At 47.1% G+C, this 23,157-nt stretch overlaps 1 protein-coding gene across 3 annotated transcripts in view; it reads left to right on the top strand.

Moving 5' to 3' along the window:
* Positions 1–23,157, top strand: part of dlgap2a (discs, large (Drosophila) homolog-associated protein 2a) — a 1,100,531-nt gene that overhangs the window by 996,061 nt on the left and 81,313 nt on the right. For 2 of the 3 annotated variants that reach the window (XM_072498636.1, XM_072498633.1), the window contains one exon: positions 17,154–17,258. The exons of the other annotated variant lie outside the window; for it this stretch is intronic. In XM_072498636.1, coding sequence (XP_072354737.1) covers positions 17,154–17,258 — 105 coding nt within the window. The remainder of the gene's footprint in view (positions 1–17,153; positions 17,259–23,157) is intronic. 3 annotated transcript variants of the gene reach the window in all.

Genomic DNA, 23,157 nt, shown 5'->3' with positions numbered 1-23,157 from the left:
AATGCACATTCTGTGTTGTACTATATTGTACTATATTACTCAACATTTAGAGGTTTAGACTTGCAGGAGGACCAAGGTGCAGAGCAAGAAGGCTCCTCACATCTCTGCTCTGACTGTTCAGTTGATCTTTGTCAATATTATCTCAGTTTTAGATTCCACAATGGCCCCGACAAAGGCCTGTTCTGTGCTTGATCTAAAATGTGACAGAGCAATGGGGCTGAAGGGAGGGGTTTTCCATCTGCGGAAACAAATCCTCTTGCTTTCCACAGGGGTAGGAATTCCTAAGGCTGTTGCAGATATAGAGGCTGTCCGAATATATGTCTGCTGGGCTGGGAAAGGAATCTGGGTGTTCCACTATGTATGCGATGGCCGCAAGTTCTGCCGCCTGCGTGACTAAGTGTCCTGGAAGTTTTATTGCTATTTCTTCGAGGGCGCGTCCCTGCGTGTCTGCGACATAAATACCGCATCCTGTTATGCGCTTCCCTTCTAATATTGTGGAAGATCCATCCACATATATCCTTATGGGTTCGCACGTGTCTGTGTGTTTGGGGCTCTGGAGTGAACTACCTATCTTTCTGGGGGGTGTTTTAGCAATAAAGGTGTTGTGGTGTGGAGAGATAATTTCACATTCATGGGGGGTTCCGGGGTACTGTAAGTTGTCGGCTAAAAAAGTGTGGGTCGTTGTCCTTTTAACAGTGATGTCCCATCCCTGCAAAAGAAAGGTCCATCTGGCTGCTCTAATCTGACTAACTGTACTGTCCTTGAGTCATCCGTCCAGTAAAAGTTGGGTGGAGGTGTGTTCTGTGAGCATTGTGATGGGGTTCAGTCCGGTTATGTACAAAAAATACTGTACTGCCCAGAATACTGCGAGCAGGTGCCTTTCACAGGCTGCAAATCCCTGCCCTGGGCCTTAACTGTTCGTGCCGTTCCTGAAGGAGCACAGCCGAAAGGGTGCGGTCTGTGCTTGCTACCTCTATCGCATAGGGGGAAAGCGGGTCTGGAACTTGCAGTGCGGGGGCTGCTATGAGTGCTTGTTTTAAAGATTCCACAGCATCCGTATGCTGCGGAAGCCATTCCCAGGGGGCTCCTTTCTTTAGGAGGTCTGAGAGGGGTGCTGCCTTGCTGGCGAAATCGTCAATGTGGTTTCGGCAGTAGCCAACCAGTCCTAAAGACGACCGGAGGGCTGAAACGTTCTGGGGAAGGGGCAATTTAGCAATCGAGTCAATCCTTTTGTGCTCGATCTCGCATTTACCATGTGTGATAATTGTACCTAAATATATCACCTTATTTTCCAGGATCTGGGCCTTTTTGGGGTTAACTTTACATCCAATTGCTTGTAGGAGTTCCAGGAGTTCGGACAGAAGCTCGATGTGCTCTTCCTTGGTGTCTGTCTGCAGTAGTAGGTCGTCTACGTACTGGGCCAGACATTCGGGTCGAGAAAATTTTGACAAACCATTTGCCATCTGTCGGTGGAAAATGGAGGGGGAGTTGTGGAATCCTTGTGGAAGGCATGTCCACGTGTACTGTTGGTTTTTAAAGGTGAAGGCAAATTTGTACTGGCACGCCTTTGCCAATGGAATGGACCAGAATCCATTACTGATATCCAAAACCGTAAAGTAGCGGGAATTGAGTCCCTGCTTGAGCATGGTCTCGGGACTTGCTACTGTGGGGGCTGCTGCGGGGGTGATTTTGTTGAGTTCCCGGTAATCGATGGTCAGTCGCCATGATCCAACGGGCTTTCTCACTGGCCAAATCGGGGCATTATTAATGGAGGCTACTGATCTGAGTATGCCCTGCTCTAATAAGCTGTCGATTACCTTTGAGATTTCTCCCTCTGCCTCTTGGGGAAATCCATACTGTTTTTGGGGTCTAGGGTCAGGTCCTGTGATTTGTACTGAACCAGTCATCCGGCCACAGTCGTGCTTGCGGGTCGCGGATGCTGTCCTGTTCTTCTGTAAAACTGCCCTAACCTGCTTGTCCGTGCTAATTGTCGGCGGGTTAAATCAAAATTCGCCTACTGCGCTAATTTTGTTGGCGTATTCACCTATTGTGAGCGTTGCGGGGGCTCTTGCAGATTTTGCCATTTTCCAGACATACTGGTTGACTGGATCAAAGGATAGATTGTGGGAATTCATAAAGTCTATGCCCAAAATGTGTTTTGCTGTGTGGGGCAGATTGACTAAAACTATGGGGTGCTTGGTGGTGATGTTGCCGATTTGAATGGGTACAGGGGCTGTGATGTGTCCCTGCTGTGAGTGGCCTGCAAAGCTGCTGAGGTTGATAGTGGCTGTAGTGGGCCACGTGTCCTTTTGGAACATGGTGGAGGAATTTATTGTGGTGCGGGACCCTCCTGTGTCCCAGAGAAACTCGATGGGCTGTCCCCGTATCTTTGCTGCAACTACCGGTCATCCGGACCTATCCCAAAGGGTGTCGCAGACCCAACTGGGGAAGCCCGAACACCATCAGTCCGTTCCGTTCAGGTCCGTCTGATCTGAACGGGTGCTCACACTATGTATGGGCTCTGTCTTATTCTTACTTAGAGTGCCCATCTGCTGGGCTCTCTGTGGCTTTCGTGGGGCATTGCATGACCTTGCAAAGTGTCCCAACTGTCCACAGTTGTAACACTACTGTGACTTTGGTGGGGGGCTGTTCTTGCTTTCATTTACCCATGCGGGGTTCTGGTGTGTGTGGTGTTGGGTGCTCTGGTGCACAGATGAGCCAACACAGTTGTATGTGGTACAACTCTATTTTATTATAACTCTTATAATACAGTTCGTTCTGGATACTCTGCACATGCGGTCTCCCTGAGTGTCCCCGGCTATGGCTGTGTCCTGGTTCTCCCCTGCCGCTCTTTCTGACCACCAGGGGTTGTGTCTGTGCTTTTATATCTTTTTGTCATTGGTTGTGGTGTTGTGTGTTCTGATTTGTCTGTTGGTGTGTCTATCATGATGTGTGTGTTTGAATATCATGACATCCCCCTTTTTTACAAAGACAAGTGCCTACGTGGTTATAAATACAATTGTGTCGTGAGTGCATCTAAGAGTGTGCGTGTGTGTTGTGTACAGCGTGTGTTTATGACGTAACTATTTACATGGGGCGATGTCGGGTGCGTCACACTAACAAGGTTGTACCATAACAAAACTTGGATGCGAGAGAAAAAAAAAAACTTGAACATTGGTCTGGTCAGACGATATCTGGAACAATAAACAACAACAGGTTATAATACAGAAGTGTTTAACTTTTTGAACGTATTAACAGCGTTATAAGTCCAGTCTAGTGGGTGACCGCCTCAAGAATGGGCTGGTCCTCAAGCCGGTTCAGCTGTGGAGATTTGGGGTCACACTGGTTCACCTTGGACTGTTGGAGGTGATGCTGTTGCCGAAGTCTCTACTTTACCATTTGTTGTACTTCGTGCAGTGCTTGGTTTTTTCATTCGTGCAAATTTAACATTCAACATCTTTGTTAGTGGTGCCTTGGCTGTGGTTTGGTTCCGGTGGCGATGGAAGGGGCATGATCCATGGCATCTCCACGAAGTCATCCTTGGGAACCAGTGGAGGATCCGGCGTGTGCGTACGGTGCAGTTGCGAGCGTGGAAGGCGGCACAGAGCCCGCTGATCGCGCCTACGCACCAATCCATCCGCCTTGCATGCCAGGAACAAGGTGGAGTCTGTTTTCTTTTTATGTTTGTGGTGGACGGCATCTTGTAGCCGATGGGTCGTTGCCATTGAAGTAGCACCATCACTAATATCATGCAAGGCGATGACTGTGCCAGATGTGGAAGTTGGCCAAGACCGTGTACGCTGGTTCCGGCCACCTGCTGTGCCGGAAGGGCGACTCCGCAGAGAAACGTCGAAGCATGTCGCCTTGGATAGAGAATTGTTGCTCGCATCAACGTCTGGCGATGGCGCGAGTTGGTGTGTCCATCTTGGACCGCCGGTGCTGGTTGCCACTGCCGACCCAGTGGGACTGCCACGCGATCCATTCCCTGTCGCCGTGGCATCTGCCGTCACCCTGAGCGTGCCATCACCGAGGCCGCGACACCGCCCGTCCGGAGCAAGGTCTGGCGTGCGCAGATCAGAGTCGGCGCTTGGCTGCTCCCCATCTGGAGTCCGGTCTGCCTTCCGTCGATGCCCCCCATCCGGAGTCCCAACAGGTTCACTGGAGACAGCCGAGATTCCCTGAAGCTGCACTTCTGGAGTCGGAACATGCAGGAATGCACCAACCAGTGGAGAGGCTCGAGCCATCGAGGGTGGAAGCGGTGCGCCGCCACCGCAGTCGTCAGTGGTCCCACCGTGATCGTTGAGTGCCTTGGTACGCACTAGGCGAGGTCTGTCACCTTGCACCTTTTGCATGGGAAGTGGGATGCTGTCGTCACTCGTCTCACATCCCGTGGATAGATCGTCATTAGCAGCTTGCTGTTCACTAGGGTTGGGTAAATTGTCAGAGTTTTCATCTGGTGGTGCACACCATGTCGGTGGACTGTCATTGTCTTGCCATTGTCCTTCATTTGGGCTTTTCTTCTTTGGAACTTTAAATCTTCCCCCAGACATTGCAGAACCTTGTTTATTACCCCCAAATTCTCCCATATGTATGGTCTCGAATATAGTATCCACTGTTTCTATCGACATTGTACCATTTTCCAAAGAACATTCCGTTTCACTTTTCTTCTCAGGTACCTCATATGTAACTTTGTTTGATGTGCATGCCTTCATGGTCTCTGGGTCTGATTTTGCTGGGACTGGCATGGTCACAGTCTCTTTTTTACTGTTCTCAATTGCCCACATCATACTCCCCATACATAACTGCTTGAGCACTGGGGTTAGTGTGGTACAATGGATAATCGGTTCGACCTTATCTGCATCTTCATCATTAGTGGAAAGCACACTTGGTTCACTTGAAACTGCTGTGGGTGTTAAATTCGTTATCTGGCTACTCGATGTCGGTGTCCTCAGGATTCTTGCTCCAATGTTCTGCTCAATAATCAGTGGAGTGTGTATAGGTTCAATGCAATTAATGTTCCCTTCCAGGTTTGAAGAGTCATCACTGACGAACTGCTGGTCTCCGAAGTTGGGATTTTGCGGCATTGTGTTGAAGGGAGACATTTGTCCCTGCCGTGGATATGAGTCAGGTTGTGTTATTTCCATCACCTGAGGATCAATGTCTTGTCCATTTTTTCGATCCGTACTAAAACACTGGCAATTCTCAGTCTGCTCCTTGCAAGTTAAACATACAATTAATTTCGTTAGGAAATCCTCAGCATCCTTCTGTGGCCGTGCTGCATTATTAATCTCTGTTCGGCTACAATGATCCTGAAGGTCAGCGCATAAACCTTTTTTCTTCGGGCTTGGACGAGGCGATTCCTTTGGCTTGTCTTCAGTTGGGCTTGAACAGTCTTCAGCGCTGTGCCCTTTATTGTAGCATGAGAGACCGTCATGGTCATGCTGCTGTGTAGTGGAGCATGGTAGGCTGTCATAGCCTTCCTGCTGTTCACGGGAGCATGGCAGACCTGCATCGTCTGCCGCTGGTTGGTCAGGAGAGGTTGCTAGACCCTCATGGTCTTGTTCCTGCAAGGACTGCACATTGGAGTCTTGCGTTGCTTCTATCGTGGAGGCTGTCCACGAGCTCCCTGTGGAGGCTTGTGACTCTGGAGTCACTTCTTGTTCGTGCAAGGACTGCGCTCTGGAGTCTTGCGCCGCCTCCACCGTGGAGGCTGTCCACGAGCTTGCCGTGGAAGCTTGTGACACTGGAGTCACTTCTGGTTCATGCGAGGACTGCACTCTGGAGTCTTGCATGTCTTCTTTCATAGAGTCGGGAACGTTGAGCGGGACGTGGACCACGCTCTGTGTGGCAGCAGGGCACTCTCCGTGTGCTTGCACCGCTCCCCGTCTGGTAATGTCAGGCCGCAGCATCATCCGGTACTGATAAGTTGGAACGTCATATCTGCTGGGTTGAAGATCCTCAAATCCGAAAAATGAATCCGCATCTGCGTCGGATTCAGTATGGGGGCCGCCAATGTGCACCACGAAAGGTTCGTCCGAGTCATAGTCATATAGGACCACGGAGCTATCATTGGGCTCGCGAGGTCCGGAAACACTGTAAAAATCGTCATCGAAGTATTCAAGGTCGGAATCATCGGCTTGTGCGTAGGTAACTGCTTGTCGGAGGGTTCTTCGGAGGTAAAATTCATCTCCTGGGTCAATTTGCGGCACTGCGCTGTCATTCCAGGTGAGGGAAGGTTGTTTTACAGCTTTAACAGATTTTTGTTTTTTTGATTTGGGATGTTTCCCTTTTAAATTGGACTTGGGACATTTCCCTTTTAAATTGGTGCAGTCTGGGGCCTCTGACATCCTGACGCTCGGTATGTAGCACGTAGGAAGCGACTGCGCATGCTCAGATCGCTGTTCCTTTACCGATGGCCATTTTCTTAACTGCGGATGCGCACCATATTGCGCATGCGCATACGAAACTTCCGGTTCTGCGCACTTCTCGCGCAACTGTGCTAGCGTTATACCTTTAGCAAGATGGCCGCCGACCTCGACCCAGCCTTCTCTCAGGCCCTGGACCTCGGGCTCCGGGATCCCAGCCACGAGGTGAGTACTGCAGCTTGTCTTACCTTTAAGTCCCCATTGGATTGCGTATTCTTCACAGTACTTGGAGAATTTGTCCAGGACTGCCTGGTAATCGTGCCTTTGCTGCCTCCTGAAGAACCTGAACCTTCTGAACATTGCTCTTGCCCTTGCACCGGCGACGATGAGGAGAAATTCAATTTTTTCCTTGTCATCCAGGTCTTGGAGTTCAGCTGCCGCCAGGAACATCTCGAACATTTGCCGGAATCGCCGCCAGTTTTCGTGGAGGTCGCCGTCGCACTGGAGCGCCTGCGGAACCGGGAGCTCTTGCATTATGCCTGGGCACTGCTGGTTGTCTCTGTACACTGGATGTATGCCGGCAGGTATCGATCCACTCCTGTACCATGTGGTGTTGGGTGCTCTGGTGCACAGATGAGCCAACACAGTTGTATGTGGTACAACTCTATTTTATTATAACTCTTATAATACAGTTCGTTCTGGATACTCTGCACATGCGGTCTCCCTGAGTGTCCCCGGCTATGGCTGTGTCCTGGTTCTCCCCTGCCGCTCTTTCTGACCACCAGGGGTTGTGTCTGTGCTTTTATATCTTTTTGTCATTGGTTGTGGTGTTGTGTGTTCTGATTTGTCTGTTGGTGTGTCTATCATGATGTGTGTGTTTGAATATCATGACAGTGTGTTCTAACTGCTTGTATGTCTGCGTCGGCCTGCTTTCTTCGGGATTTTTAACTGTGGGTTTGTTTTGTACAGGCTGCTCCCAGGTGCGGGACAATCTTTTCACAACCCATTTGTCATTATGAGCCTCCTCTGAGAGATCATAATTCACACAAGCTTATTGTCCTGTTTCTGTGGCATGGGAGATAAGGGTGCGGGTTCTTTTGGCCATGTTGTCTGGGGACAAATGGGCGCGGTCTAAGTCTCCAAAAACTGCTGCAAAGTGGATCCACAGGCATCCAGCAAATGCTGTGGGGTGCTCGGTTTTCTTTTGCCTGCATTTATTGAGGCCATCTACAGGGTCACCCCGGTTATACCCGATCGCGTCTTGGACCGCGATATGCATTTCTGCAAGGATGCCTCCTCCTACATTCTGTGGGTCGGGAAGGGCTGCTACGACCGAAGGGTCTAGACTCAAAACTGTGAGCTTTACATGCTCTCGCTCATCCAGGCCGTACATGGTCGCCTGCGGCTTTACTCTAGCAAAGAAGTGGTGGAGTTCTGAAGTGGGGAGGAATGGTGTGATTTTCTCGCACGCGTCCCGTAATTGGGTCACTATTAAGGGGGTGGGGTACAGAAATTCCGTATCGTCCGATGTGGCTGTGTGGTGGGTGGTGACTGGGTTCATTGGAGCCTGAACTATCTGCTCTGTGGGGGGTTGGGGTGCTTTTCCCTTTTGGGGCTTTCCCTGCGCACATGTTCCCTGAACATATCTCTGCGCTGTCTCATTTAACTCTTCCCAATCAGAGCCGTCTTCCTCATCTAACTTTGATCCAAAGGTTTCCTAGAACCCTTTTTGAACTGAAAGCAGCGATTGCAGCTCTGCAATCTGCTTCCGGCACTTTGCATGGTCTAGTGAGCTTTGTCTTTGCTCTGTGGTGGCAGCATGGAGTGCTCTTAACGCTGCCTTCAGGTCACTGCACTGCCTCTGCAATGCCTCTACCTGCTTCTCGGTTTCTTCTCGTACCAGGACTGCACGTTGCGTGCCCTGATAGGCCTTTTCGTACTGGGACTGGAAGCTGCTTAAGTGCGCCAGACAAGACTGGTGTGCCCACTTGGCATCATCCACCTCTCCGTCTTTTGCTGCCAACTTCCTCCTTAACTCTACATTCTCTTTCTCTACCTCACTAACATCGACCTTACTCATTCGATGTATGTCTATCTCCGGAGCGTCCTAACGACCTCCTATGTGCCTCGCAATTGTGCCAAGCAGGACACGATTGCCATCGGCTTGCGAGCTTTCCCTAAGCTCTTCTTGTGAATCTCACTCAGGTTCTCCCACCAAGTATGCCCTATACTCCCGGGACCTGTTTCCTCATTGCTACAGAACTCGCTACAAAGGGGCCATCCTTTCCCTTTGAGGTACTTCCTGATTTCTTCCTCCCATACAGGACACTGTCCTACTCTACTGCTGCTGGTCGCTGCGACCACGAATTCTTCTGGGTTCATGAGGCGTTGCATTGCCTGCATTGCCATCTTTCTTATCTGAATGCTTCTTTTAAATTTGGAACAGGGGGACTAAGGCGGTGCTGTAAATACGGGTACGGCTTTTGCTAATTTCCAAAATACAAACTCCCGACAGATTTGTCGCAACAAAAAATCTATCAGTTTACATTATAGCCCTGTTAATTACGCATGCATTTAACACACTTCCGAATTATGAGGATTGATCAGAACTGCTTGAACACTTGGGGTTTTCTGTTCCCAATTGGATCTCTAATTCAAATTTTTGGCTCATCCCGGAGTGGTTAAACCACTTCTAGTTGGGGTCCCGTCAGGATGTCGCCAGTAATATGTTGCTAACTTTTGGTTGGTTCAATTGGCTCTGTTTTATAACCTTTGCTCTCGAGTCGCCAGGTATCTTTATGATACCGCCACGAGGTTCAAGTTCAAGTAATGATCAATAACTCAATACACCGATTAGGAAGATTCAAATCAAAGCACATTTATTATACACAGTAATCGCTACTCATGCACAAATTCTACTTCTAAGCTACTTCTACAACTAACAGGCCAATACTTAGCTTCGGACTGGCCCACCAGGTCAGGGGAACAAATGGCCTTTTGTTCGGGTTCTGAGTCTGCGGGATTCGAAGTTGGTACAGATTGGTAGCGAGGAGCGCCTATCTCGTAGCGAGTGTTGACTTAAGACTTACTGGATATCGGCGGCAGCTGTACCGGTCACGGTCAAGGGTTGGTTCGCATTGCTGAGTGACCCAGTCAAGAAGAACGATTTGAACTTAGGGGCTTAACTTTATAGTCCCCAGGGGCTTCCCGCCTTTCGGGGTGGACCCTGTACCTGGTTCCAAGTGATTGGACTTTGTTCCAATCGCTTGGTTCGATTTCTCCAATACTGGTGCGGTTCCTTGATCGATCGGCGGTCTTGAGGTGTCCGTTAACCTCTTTTGTGTTGGCTCCTGCTGGCACCGGGGAGTCTGGCTTAGCTTTGTTTGTCCCAAATGTTGCGATTGTTCCAGGGGATCGCATATTAGTATGTAGATGGCTGCTACATTATTATGCAGGTGGCTGCTTGTATCGATGCTGTCTGGGCTTTGCAGTGTTTAATACACAGTAACTGCACCTGCTGGTTTCTGCCTGTGTTGGCTGAATTTCCCTGCAGCCTTTGCTGTTCTCCATTTTACATCGGGAGTTGGTCAACCCAGGTGGCTACAAGACTGTCATCAGAACACAAGGTAGCATGTCGGTTACTGTCTGACGGGGGCAATCAATTCTAAGTGGAAGTGCTTTGTGTGGAATTCCCTATCCTTTCACCATTGTTCCTCTCATGGGCCAGCCACACTTCACTACCACCACAGCACTGGAGAACACATTGCCACAAATCAATGGGGTGCTGAGAGGTCAAGACTTGGGTATCTGTCATTTATTTGCTAACTTCAGAGTCTGCAAGTCCTTTTTGAAGACCTGCATACACTGGTTTGATTGCCACATTTGATGTTCCAAGCAGTAAACTAAACTATCCAGAGACCTTTATTGCACTGGCCTTGACATGGTGCCAGTCATGTTTGAGGCAGGTTCCTCCAATCTCTTTGTGTACCAGCACACCACACAACCTCTGCTGTTTCTCAACGATTCTCCTCTCCATCGATTACCCCCGGATATAGTGTCTGCATCCAGCTGAACAGAGCTTGGACTGTCCTACGTGTTCCTGTGCAGACTCTCCATTATTGTCCTTGACTCTACAATCTGCTCCTTCTCCCTTATCAAGTGCGAGATCCAAGTGAAAACCCAACTGTCTCTGACACTGGTCCCACTGGCATACTATTGTCCGGATCGTTGCCTGGTCTATATAAGACATGGGATGGTGCAGCCTCAGGGTGAGTGAACTCCTCTGAGGTGATGTCAGCAGCGACATTAACCAACCCCTACCGGACATGTGAGAGCCGTGTGGGACTTAAAAAGATTTGAATGACTACTGTCAAGGAGAGAACATTTGAAGTTATCACTCTGAAAATAAACATCTTTCACTCACTGTTGACAGCAAGTCAACATGACTGCTGAGTTTTGAATTCCATCTAGCTGGCTGATATATGATTCTGTCAGCAGGTAGCTGGAACGCTCTAAATCTCCCCATCTCTGATTGCCAGGCAAGCTGAGACATCGCTGGCCTCCAGTACCGCCTCCACTGCAGCTGTTAATTTCAAATAGTTGGAGGAACAACTCCAGTTCTCTGCCTCTCCTGGTGTTTTGTCTACTCTTCACCTGCAAAGAGGGACAGGAGAGACTTATGAATGAGAGCGATGGAATGTGTTCCCTGATTGATGGAGAGCATTTGTTGAGAGTGACTATGAGGGAGGAGCATGACTTACACGAAGGTAACATGAGTGTCAGTGAGGGATGGGTAGTTGTGGATTTGTGGAAGTGTATCGGCAGAAAGGGATGGGTGTACCTGCTAAGTGGGTGTGAGGAGCGATATGCTGCAGCAAGCTTGAGAAGGCAGCTGAAGGGGGTTGGGATGATATAAGGATATAGGTGAATGTGCTATTGCTGTCCCCCCCCCCCCCCTCCCCCCTTTCCTGACCTGCTTTGGTCATTGAAGCGCTTCCTGCATTGGAACCAGCAGCATGGCATCACACTCCTGCTACTGATCTCCTCACCAAACTCCAATCATATCGTCTTGATTTCTCCAGTGGGTTTCTTTCTCCGGTTGCTAGAGAATGGGATCTCCCTCTAGATCCTCACAACCCCCAGCAGCACATCGTGAGAGGTATCCATGAAATGGGATCCAGACTTTGACTATCTATCTTCCATTGCAACATTTCCTTCTCTCGACTACTGAGCTTCGATTGCTTCAAGTTGCATGTTTGGAGTGTTCCTTTAAATATGGAAGTTGAAATCCACTGAAGCTAATTAGATAGGAAACACGGAATCAAATGATGATGTAGCTGTATAAAAAATTCACTGACAGGCACACTTAACATATTTCTACGTTCCCCGGGCACTATTACTGTGGCGACCCCATCCCCTCCTCACCCCAACCCAAGCCCCCCCCCCCCAGCTCCCATATGCCAACACATCTAATCCCAGCCCAACATTTCAGGCCGGTGACCTTTCCTCAGTATAATAATCACAGCTTGTTGTGATCATTCCAAACAGCATGGTGTAAATAAGTAATAGTTCATCACTCACGTACCTAACACAGTACTATTATAAGGCTGTTTTACAGTGAAATACTGGGTTATTTACTCAGTGTGTTATGATCCAGTTTTGCCCTATTTTTTAGTATCCCTAAAATAGATCAGTATGAACCTGTGTGAAAATAGATGTATGGTTTCAATTTCTTTTCTACTCATTGCTGAAGTAACAGGTTTTATTGATGAGGTTGACTGGTGAGTGTTGAGAACAAAATTGGAAAATGTGACAAGTCGAAAACAACAGTCTACTTGACAAAATCCTGAGATCGTTCTTTAAATCTGTGTGGTGGGGGGCCAACTGTTTTATGAAGTGTTTCTTCTTGAATTGGAGAATCCTGCAGATTGTGGGTTCCTGAAGTAAGCACCCTGACTCCTCTTCATATTTGGTGTTCACTTCATCTTACCATAAAGCGTCTCATGTCATAATATTAAACCTGCTGCTTTATTACTTTCTGCAACAATATTGACATGGTCTTTATATTTCATCTCCTTCTATGAATGTCAAAATAAAACAAAATGAATCAGAAGTTCATAGAATTCCTGTAGTGCAGAAGGAGAGCATTTGTCCCATCGAGTCTGCACCAACCCTTCAAAAGAGCACTCTGCCCATATCTACTCACCCATCCACCAAGTCCTATTCCCATAACCCCATAACCTGACCCGCACATCCCTGGACACGAAGGGGCAATTTAGCATGGCCAATCCACCTTACTTGCAATCTTTGGACTGTGGGAGGAAACCAGAACACCCGGAGGAAACCCACGCAAACAATGTACAAACTCCACACAGATAGTGACCCAAGACCAGAATTGAACCCGGGTCCCTGGTGCTGTGATGCAGCAGTGCTAACCATTGTGCCACCATGCAGCCCCTGTTGCAGCATTATAATCTGTGGGACCATTATAGGAACAGTTTAGGGAAGAGGCACAAAAATCTTAAAATGTGAATTCACTAGCAATCAATATCTACCTGACCACCCAAAGCTGAAATGGATGAACAACATAATTTAGCATTGTGAACCAAACTCTGATTTTTACCTCAAATGGTCTGGAAAATGATCTGATATTATTCTTAAGCATAAATAGGTTAAAACACATTTAATTTGTAGTCGGAATAATCAAAGTCTTCTGGCGCAGACTGTAGATGTTATAATCAATGCCATTGTTTTCTGCAGATTGCAATCACTGTTGCCAATTAACACAATTAACTCACTTGATGGCATGATTGACTTCTGCAAACACAATGGGCGCGACTCTCCGCTCCCACGATTAAGTGCCCACACCATCGTGAACGCCGTCGAGGTTCACAACAGCGGGAAACGGCCCCGATCTCGACCGAGTCAGGGCCCGAAAATGGGCTAGGTTCGGGGCCGCGAGAAACTCGGGGGGGCGTGTCGCTAAAGCAGTGTCGTCAGCGGGCGCCGGGCATTGGCGCCGCATAAAAGCAGCGCTGCGCCATCCGCCGCCTAACTGGCGTCACCCGCGCATGCGTGGGTGACGTCCACCCCGAGGCTGCCCCGCAAGAAGATGTCGGATGGATCTTGCGGGGCGCGGAGGAAAGGAGGTCCTCCTTCAGAGAGGCCGGCCCGCTGATCGGTGGGCACTGATCGCGGGCCAGACTCCTTTTGAGTGCAACCCCGGTGAAAGAACCCCCCTCGCCTCCCCACAGGCCGCCCCCCCCCAGCGTTCCCACGCTGTTCCCGCCGGCAGCGACCAGGTGTGGATTGCGCCGGTGGGAAGCCGTCGTTTTGGGCGGGCCGCTCGGCCCACCTGGGCCAGAGAATAGCGGGTGTAGCGGAGAATCGCCATTTTGGGTGTCCCGGGCGATTCTCCGGCCTGCGCCGCGCAGAACTCGACGGGGCCGTTCTCGCCACTTAGGTGCATCGCGGGAGGGCGTCGGGCCGGCGTCGCGGGGAAAAATGGCGCGCCAGGCGGTTCTCCCAACCGGCGCGGGAGCGGAGAATCGCGCCCAATGTTTTCTGCTCTTGAAGGGTTCAGTAGTTGCTATGCATTAGAATTTCCGCTTGGTTGTGCTGTGTGCTTTGGCACAATTTGCCCCAAACCCAACAAGTTAGTGTAAAGATTGCAGAAGTTGAAATACAAATTATACTCAGTGCAAATTCAGTTTCCACAATCTTCTGCGCGAGTCTAAAAAGAATTGTGCTGGAAGCCAGCCCATAAAACTAGCCACAACCCCTGATCAAATTAATCACTATTGGGAGTTTCCACGAATTGTGTGTTTTCCAGCCTCCTGAGGAGGCCCTTAACATATATAAGGTGGTTCTTTAGGACCACAAGGACACATCTTAAAGCTTTTGATTTTTGTTTAATTGAAACTGACTACTGTACACCAGTGTAACTAACAAATGTTCAGTAGAATTTTTAAAAGCCATTGTCAGTCATTTCAAATCAGGTTACTCACAGCTGGTGAATTGGTATTGTGACTGAACCTGTGATACATGCACTTTCAAATGTATTAACCAAACCAAGTATTCACTCCTAAGTATATCAAGAATATTTTTTAACGGGAATTTTTTAAAAAAGTTTTCGAAATGCTATGGTTCATGGCAACATTTGTCTTTGGCACTATGTAGATGTGTTTGAGCAGGAATGTGAGAGAAAAAAAGCACTTCTCAAAAATGGTGCAAATTTGAGTTCAGTTTGCACCCAAATCGGCAACCGCACTCAAAATGGAAACTACCCCCATATTTTTAAGTTCCTAGTTCACCTACATAGAGTGGTTGTTGTGGTGCAGCACTGTGCCTTGGAGCTGGATCAGTGTGCTATCCAAAATAGTCACAACCCCAGATTGAATTAATCATCCTTGCGAGTCGTTGGCATTGCTGCCTCACGGCGCCGAGGTCCCAGGTTCGATCCCGGCTCTGGGTCACTGTCCGTGTGGAGTTTGCACATTCTCCCCGTGTTTGCGTGGGTTTCGTTCCCACAACCCCAAAGATGTGCAGGGTAGGTGGATTGGCCACGTTAAATTGACCTTAATTGGAAAAAATGAATTGGGCACTCTAAATTATTTTTTTCAATCATCCTTGGGAGTTTCCTAATTGAAAATGAAATGAAATGAAAATGAAATGAAATGAAAATCGCTTATTGTTACAAGTAGGCTTCAAATGAAGTTACTGTGAAAAGCCCCTAGTCGCCACATTCCTGCGCCTGTTCGGGGAGGCTGGTATGGAAATTGAACCGTGCTGCTGGCCTGCTTTCAAAGCCAGCGATTTAGCCCTGTGCTAAACAGCCCCATAATTGGGCCAGTTTGTAGGTCTTTGAGGAGACTCTTAAAAATTAAGTTGGTGCTTATGGGTGCAAAATGCTCAAAGGCGCATTTAAAAGGTTTTTGAATATTTTTAAATTTACGAAGGAACTGGCTACTGTAAAAAATGGTATAACCAGCAAATGGTAAGCTCACCTGCATGACATTCTGCATGTAGGAATGTCCAAAGGAGGTTAATCTGCTGGGAGAGACGGCAGGATAGAGGTATAAGTGTGAGAGAATTATTACGATCCCAGACCAGACCCGAACAGTGGCTTGGATACTGCACCGAAACTCCAATATTTTAGTTTATTTTGTAAGACTGTGCGGAAAGAATACTTCACGCCAGGAGTGACTGCATGATGAAATAGGGATTCGGTACTTTTCAAACAAAACTTTTTTATTGACACAATATTAAATTCTTTAACATCACAGCCGAAAATAGCTTGCAATTCCCCCTTAATCATTACTACTAAATACAGTAAATACAATACCTTTAATTACTATCTCTATTCCGAATTAAACAACAAGAAAGGAAAAACACACAGCTCTCAATCCATCCTACATCCCAATGGCACAGAGCAATAATTGTCTTTCAGAACAGATTTGGCTCCTGTTAGAACCCCTGCAGACTCTGGCTTGATGTCTTCAAAAAGGTGTTTCAACTGGTTTGTTTCAGCTTCCTCCTTGTCCTCAGACAAGCCTGCAGTGCTTTAAGTACTATTATTTTTTAAACTGTACCACTGTGTGAAAAAACTGCCTTATTTGTGGACAGTGTTAGCCAGATCAGAACTCCACTCAAAAGTGCTTTCTCAAAACATCTGAATACCTTAGCACCACCCAGCAATCTCCGCAAACTGAAAACAAATCAGTTCCCCAGGCTTAAAACACATTAACTCCCCAGGGACTCCTCTAGTCAAACAACAGTGCATTAGCACAGGCTCTGAAACTGGTCAATTTCACCTCTGGTTCCTAAAGGCTTTCTGGTCTTACAAAACAAGATTATTTTTAAAACATGACTATGTGCAGTCAAACACACTCTAACCCAAGCTTCCAACCCTGAAATTGTCAAATGTTTATCATCCAATGTATCTAAAATCCTGCATTTGTTACAGAATGCTCTATTCCAGCACCACTAAACAAGCTCATTTCAAAATGGCAGCTGATCTTGCAACACACCAGTTTCTATTTGTTCATTAGCTTGGAAAATGTTTTAATTTTTCATTTCAAACCAAAGCAACAATGTGACTTGTGAATGAGTCCCCCCAAAAAGGTTTGAATTCTAATTATGTGAAATTCAATGAAGAATAGATTGGGCTTGGTTGGAAGATGGACTGTCCATTTCATACTGTTGGCATAGACCAATTTCACCCCTCTTTTTCCTCTGTTTAGTCTACTTCCATTCAGTACCTTATCTGCTGCCCGGCAATTTAATTATTGTATATAGTAATTGATGACAGCAGGCCAGTGAGAGAAAAGCATTCCTAAGTGAACAAAAGGAGTAGCCAGCAAAATGTCGAGTTCCAATGTTTGAAAGAAAACACTTTTGTTTTCAATCAATTATAAAAAGCTTTGTAGACACTGTCCCCTTAAAGTGAATGATCTAACCTGAAAATGTTGGCTTGCAAAATCGATATCTTGTTTCACATGGGTACGAATTAGATAGATTAGCTGGGTGGGGAATTTGCTGATGAACATTTAAAGCATGAAATGATACATGTTGTCAGGTCAAAGAACACAATACAGAATAGGCTGTGACGCAACAATCAATGTCAAATTGAAGGGACGTACAAGGGGTATGAATTAATTCTGACCAGATTATTTTCTCAATTTCAGATATGTGAGCTTTAATTTTTTCTAGTTCGATGACTTCCTGCATTGTATTTTATTTAGTTTGATCCCTTTTTTAAAAAAAATTACTTTTTTCCCCTTCATTTAGCATTCCCCCTCTACGGCATGCAGTATTCCTCACCAAGAAATCGGGAACGCAGCGCGTGGGGAGTTTCAGGCATGGCAACACGTCCTAATACTCCGCAGCATATTGGTACACCAGCACCGAGCACTTGCTCAGTGCTTTATTCTCTCTCTGTCTCCGTCTGTCAAATCGTGGCATGATTTATTTCCGTCTCTGGGTGTTAGTGATGTGATTCTATGTCGTTTCTCTAATCGGACAGGAAAAGAGGCTGAAAAATCTGGACTGTAATGCAGACCATAGGTTAGAATGGAAGGCACTTGGGATATAACAACAACTTGCATTTACATAGCACCTTCAATATTGGAGTGCATTCTTCACAGGAGCGCAATCAGATAGGAATTAACGCCGAAGCAAGGGTGGCACGGTGGTGCAGTGGTTAGCACTGCTGCCTCACGGCGTCGAGGATCCGGGTTCGATCCCGGCCCCGGGTCACTGTCCGTGTGGAGTTTGCACATTCTCCCCGTTTCTGAGTGGTTCTCACCCCCACAACCCAAAGATGTGTAGGTTAGGTGGATTGGCCACGCTAAATTGCCCCTTAATTGGAAAAAAAAGAATTGGGTACTTTAAATTTATTTAAAAACACACTGAATCACAGTTACATAGGTCACAGGGAATGTAATCAATGAGCTCGAGGATGAGTTCACATTGATAGGTGAGGAGGAATGAATGGCAGTGCCAAAGGAGAGGTTATTTGACTGGCAATATGGCTGCTTTTTTTACCTTCCAAGTTGCAACACTACAGGGGATGGTCGTTTACTGTATCTTGATCCTGCTAGTATCCAGTGGTAATGCAGATGAAGGTGCTTTCCTTGCTAACCAGTATGTAGCTCATCTTCCTTATACATCTCTGGACAGCACATTAACTGGCACTGCAAATGATTGCAATGCTGGTGGAGAAGGAGTTGGAAGTTGATGTCCTCGAGAGTGGTGATAACCTTGAATGATTCACAATGTCACCCCTATGTTGCAGGTATCCTTGCAACACATAACACATTTCTGCAGCTTGCTCACTGCTGTCATGGAGCTTGAAGAGGAAATTAGTGATCATTGCCAAGTATGTGTGCCAAGGTCTAAAGATATGGTTGGTAGCATATTGAATAATGTGGGCATCCAACTCCGGTGTCAAATTAACTCTCTGGCTTGTACCCTTTCACCTTGTACCACCAACCACAAAATACTGGGGATAATTTTTAAGTTTTGGAAATCATTTAAAATGGGTGATGTCAGATTAGATACCTGTTATGCAGTTTCTTTTTTCCCTGAGAAGAGAAAGGAAAATTGTGGAAATCTATGGTTGGTCTAATGTTTTTCCTACTATGCGCAATGCTGAAAAATTGAAGTTACTCGACTGCGTCTGGGCCTTCTTAAACACTGCATTTGTCATTTATTTTACTTTGACAACTGCCACAAGACTCTATGGCTTGCAATTATTTTGTTGAGAGCCGGAGCCCAGCAGAAATTGTATTCTAAGAAACCCGTCTTGATACCACATTCTTTCAACAGTCTTCCTGTCCTGCTCAATCCCTGTCAATTAGTCCATTTGGTCTTTCAATGATTATTCAGCAAATATTTGGTGATTTTTATCTCTATTATCATATTCTGATGTTAAAAATACTCTAAAATGTCATTGGAAGAAAAATATAATGATATTCTTTGCCCAGTTAATTTCTTCTACGCACGATATATATCTTTGGACTTACTCCAGATGGTTGAGCAAAATATAATTTCATCCGACCTAAACCAGTCCACACTGTTGGGGCTGATCTTGCCAGCTACAAAATACATACCAATACATCAATTAGCTATAAAAATTCAGTTAAGCCCCACTGAGGCATTTGTCCTGCGCAATGCTTACTGATGAAGACCTTTTAACATTCCCTTCATTCAAATGACCCAATGCGATAAATTGTTTTCTCAGCATCTGAGTGAGCATAATTGTGATAGAGATTCATTGCAACCTCTCAACTACTTCTTGGAAATTTACTTTGGTAAGCTGCTCGTTTGCACTCGCTGACAAATTTGATTTATGGAGCCGGCATCACCACAGAACCGATGTGCCTTTGTCTCCCTTCTCTGCTTTTAATATTTAATATTGTGGATCTTCATTTTTAATTGCTGGCCTCTTCTAACTGCTCCTGCGTGCAATCAGTTTATCTCTGCCAAGCTAGATAACAGTCCACTCCCCATGGGCAACTCCTAACAGGAATACATTAATTCATAAGAAAAAGCCATTGTTTCTTGTGATTAGATCGACACTTCCAGTTGCCAAAGCTATAGAAAGGCAAAATCGTTTGTTTTATCGGCTCATTGTCCCCAGAGAGATCGAAAGGTGAAATTTGTCTTTCAAGGAGCCTTAAAACCGATATGCCCAATCGGTTGATTATTGAGAATGAATTGTTAGTGTGGTTGATTTTGGTGCATGACCGGTTACTTCAATCATTGTTCTGTTTAAAACAAAGCTTAGCAGGAGCTGTACAGCGGAATGTCTCCACTCTATTACGTTTACAACCTGGAACAAGATTGTTAAACTTGGCAAGAAAACCACTCATTATAATAACAATTCGTATCGTTCAACAATCCAGCACTCCCAGCTGGAAGCCGAGCAGGAAGGGAGTGCATCTCAGGAAATCACGAGCATCATTTCCTGCTGTGAATGCCAGGTCATGGATTCAACCCTGTAACGACCTCTATCATCAGAAAATTACATGACATTTGTTTTTCTCTTGCTTTCATTGTTTCCCATTTTATCTCACATGTTTTCCAGCTCAAAGCCTTCCAGTTAGGCAGCATGGCAGCTCATTTTTATTACAGATTTCTGCCAATAGCATTCTGTAATATGAAACTTGTAGCCAAATTTGTCCTGACATCACTGTAGGGCAGATTTAGTGATGAGCGTTACTGCCAATGTACTAATAACAATGTGCAAATATTAGAAGGAAGAAAAAAGGTTTGCATTTATATCGCACCTGTCACTAGTTCAGGATGTCCCAAGGTGCCTTAGACCCAAAGTGCCAGTATTTTTGAGGCGTAGTCACTATTATAATGAAAGGAGTGTGACAAGCAATTTGTGCAAAGTAAGCTTCTACAAAGAGTAATGCGGAAAATAACCAATTAAATAGTTTTATTTTAGTGTTGAAAAAAGAGCCATGCTGTCGAAGCTTTCCATCTTGCTCTCGTCAGGACAGATGCAAGAATGTCAAATTTCAAAGGGAGCAACAATTTATACAGCTTGATAAAAGGGTGCTGATTGGCTGAGGTGTTGCCATGGAGAATGCATCAGGGAACTATTGTCGCCCAAGCTTTAGTTTCATTCAAAAAAAGGTGCATGCCTGAACATGTTTACTTTGTCTGCAGAGGACTGGCCTGCATATGAATGTATGTAGCTTCTAGCAAGCATGTGTGAGCCACATTGTGAACCCAACTGATAAATTGGTTGTTAGTGTAATTCTTAGTACATTCATGATTGGGCAACTCACTAAAGGTATTTGCTTATCACCTCATGTCTGCTTTGGGAACTGACAGGCCTGTCCCCAGCCTGCACCTGCCTTCTCTGGATGGAAGTATGGCGGCCAGTCATTGTTAGAGGCAGAATTGCAAAGTCGAGAAAATTCCCCACTCCTGATTTCCATCTCAAAGACAAAAATCTGGTCCCAAGATTGCATTACAATGAAATGAAATGAAAATCGCTTATTGTCACAAGTAGGCTTCAAATGAAGTTACTGTGAAAAGCCCCTAGTCACCACATTCCGGCGCCTGTTCAAGGAGGCTGTTACGGGAATCGAACCGTGCTGCTGGCCTGCCTTGGTCTGTTTTCAAAGCCAGCAATTTAGCCCTGTGCTAAACTGCCCCTGCTACAGGAGACCTCCTTACATGTTTCCCAGGACGTCAGTGGCAGAATGTAGTGTTGCTCCCTCAGAGGCCAAGTTTAGAGGTGGATGTTTTGGGCTGGAGTTCCCGCTACCTTCCTGACTCCTGATCAAGCTCTGGGCAGGAAAGGTGGATGGGTACACTCCTGCTTGGAGCCAGTTGAGGCGCTTAAAGCAACTTAAGTGCCTCATCCTGCCAACCACTGGGTTTACCTGTGGCATACTGAGTGGTGGGGGTTCATTTTCAGCCCTCTTGTTCAATTAAGGGACCTACATCAAGAAGGATAGGTCCCCTGGGAAGGCACCCCCTGCTATCCTTTCTGTTGACCCTCAATCTCCGCTAGCTGACACAACCCCCTCCCTTCCCACCCCACTTACTCTCCGGCGATTCAGCAGCGAATCATGCTGACCATCCAATGGCGGCACCAGATGGATTCCAGCTTCTGATTGGCCCTGGAACTCTAGGGGTGGTGGGTTGGGAGCAGAGGATTTTCTGCCATGTCTAGGGTTTAATTTGATGGATGCCCTGGCACTATCCAGGTAAGCGCTCAGTTTCCTTGAAAAGCTCCCCAAAAATATTTGATCCGATGATCCAAACATTTTGCTGCCAGTGAACCTCTCCTCGAACATTAAATTCCACCCAGTGAGAGATTTGTACTTGTATAGCACCTTTCATGACCTCAGGGAACACCAAAGTGATTTGCAACCAAGTAAGTATTTTTGGATCGTATACACGGTTTTAATGGAGGAAATGCAGAAGCAAATTTGCACATAGCAGGATTGCACAAACTCTAAAGTGACAGTGACCAGATAAGCTGTTGTAGTGATATATATTGGCCAGGACAACAGAGGAGAACTCCCATATTGTTCATTCACCTGAGAAGGAAGATGAGCTTATGGGCGGGATTCTCTAGCCACGTTCGCCCGGCAACCGGCAAATCCTGCCCGAGGTCAATGGAGTTCTCCAATGTACGCAGCCCGCCCGTGACGTTCTTGCGGCAGGCGGAAGAATCTTATCAACCTCTTATCAAAAAGATTCAATCTCTTATCAGAAAGATGTCACAGCCGGGCAGCATGGTGGCGCAGTGGTTAGTACTGCTGCCTCATGGCGCCGAGTTCCTAGGTTCGATCCCGGCTCTGGGTCACTGTGATGCACGATCAATTACACAAAGACGAGAGTTGAATGCAACTGAGGCTTTATTACACTAAGATGTGTGGCCTCCTACAGCAGCTGGCGAAATGGCTGCTGTACGGGAGCACAATTATTTGTACTCCACCTACTGGGCGGAGCCAGCAGGCAGGGAACTACCCCGTACCTGTAGTACAGGGCCTTACCACAAATCACCTAATATATACATCAGTGGTGACTACCACATTCACCCCCTGTTAAAATTGAGTCCGGCGGGGTGGTAGAGAACTATATACAAGTACATGTGTTAAAATACAGAGAACAAAAATTGAGTCCAGCGGGGGTGGAGGAGAATTATACAGAAGGATGATGTTTTAAGAGTCCAGATCAAGTTACAGGTTCAATCGGTCCGGAGCCTTGATCTGCCGTTGGGAGCGCCGCAGTGGTGGCAGCGATTCTGGTGACGGTCTGGTCCTCGGTGACTCCGGGAGCGTGCCGAAATCCTCTTCATCCTTGGGCGTGGGCAGTGGGAGGACGGATTGTCCTGGGGCGAGGGTTGCGGCTGAGTGCGCCGGGGAAGGGAGGGTGGCTCCGGGCCGGAGGGGTGTGTGTGTGTGGAACCTGTTGCCAGGTCCCTGAGGGAGACAGTATCTTGGCGGCCGTCGGGGTCCGCTATGTAGGCGTACTGTGGGTTGGCGTGGAATAGCTGTACCGTTTCAACCAATGGGTCCGGCTTGTGGAGTCGTACCTGCTTATGGAGGAGTACGGGTCCTGGAGCTGCAAGCCAAGTCGGGAGCGACACCCCGGAGGGGGACTTCCTGGGGGAGGCGAAGAGGCATTCATGGGGTGTGTCATTAGTCGCAGTGCATAGGAGCGACCGAATGGAGTGCAGTGCGTCGGGGAGGACCTCCTGCCAGCGGAGGCCGGGAGATTTCTGGACCGTAGGGCCAGCTGGACGGCCCTCCAGACCGTC

Source organism: Scyliorhinus torazame, chromosome 4, assembly GCF_047496885.1.
Source record: "Scyliorhinus torazame isolate Kashiwa2021f chromosome 4, sScyTor2.1, whole genome shotgun sequence".
Classification (NCBI taxonomy): domain Eukaryota; kingdom Metazoa; phylum Chordata; class Chondrichthyes; order Carcharhiniformes; family Scyliorhinidae; genus Scyliorhinus; species Scyliorhinus torazame.
Note: the sequence above shows the minus strand (reverse complement) of the source record. Positions and strands in the feature narration are given on the sequence as shown.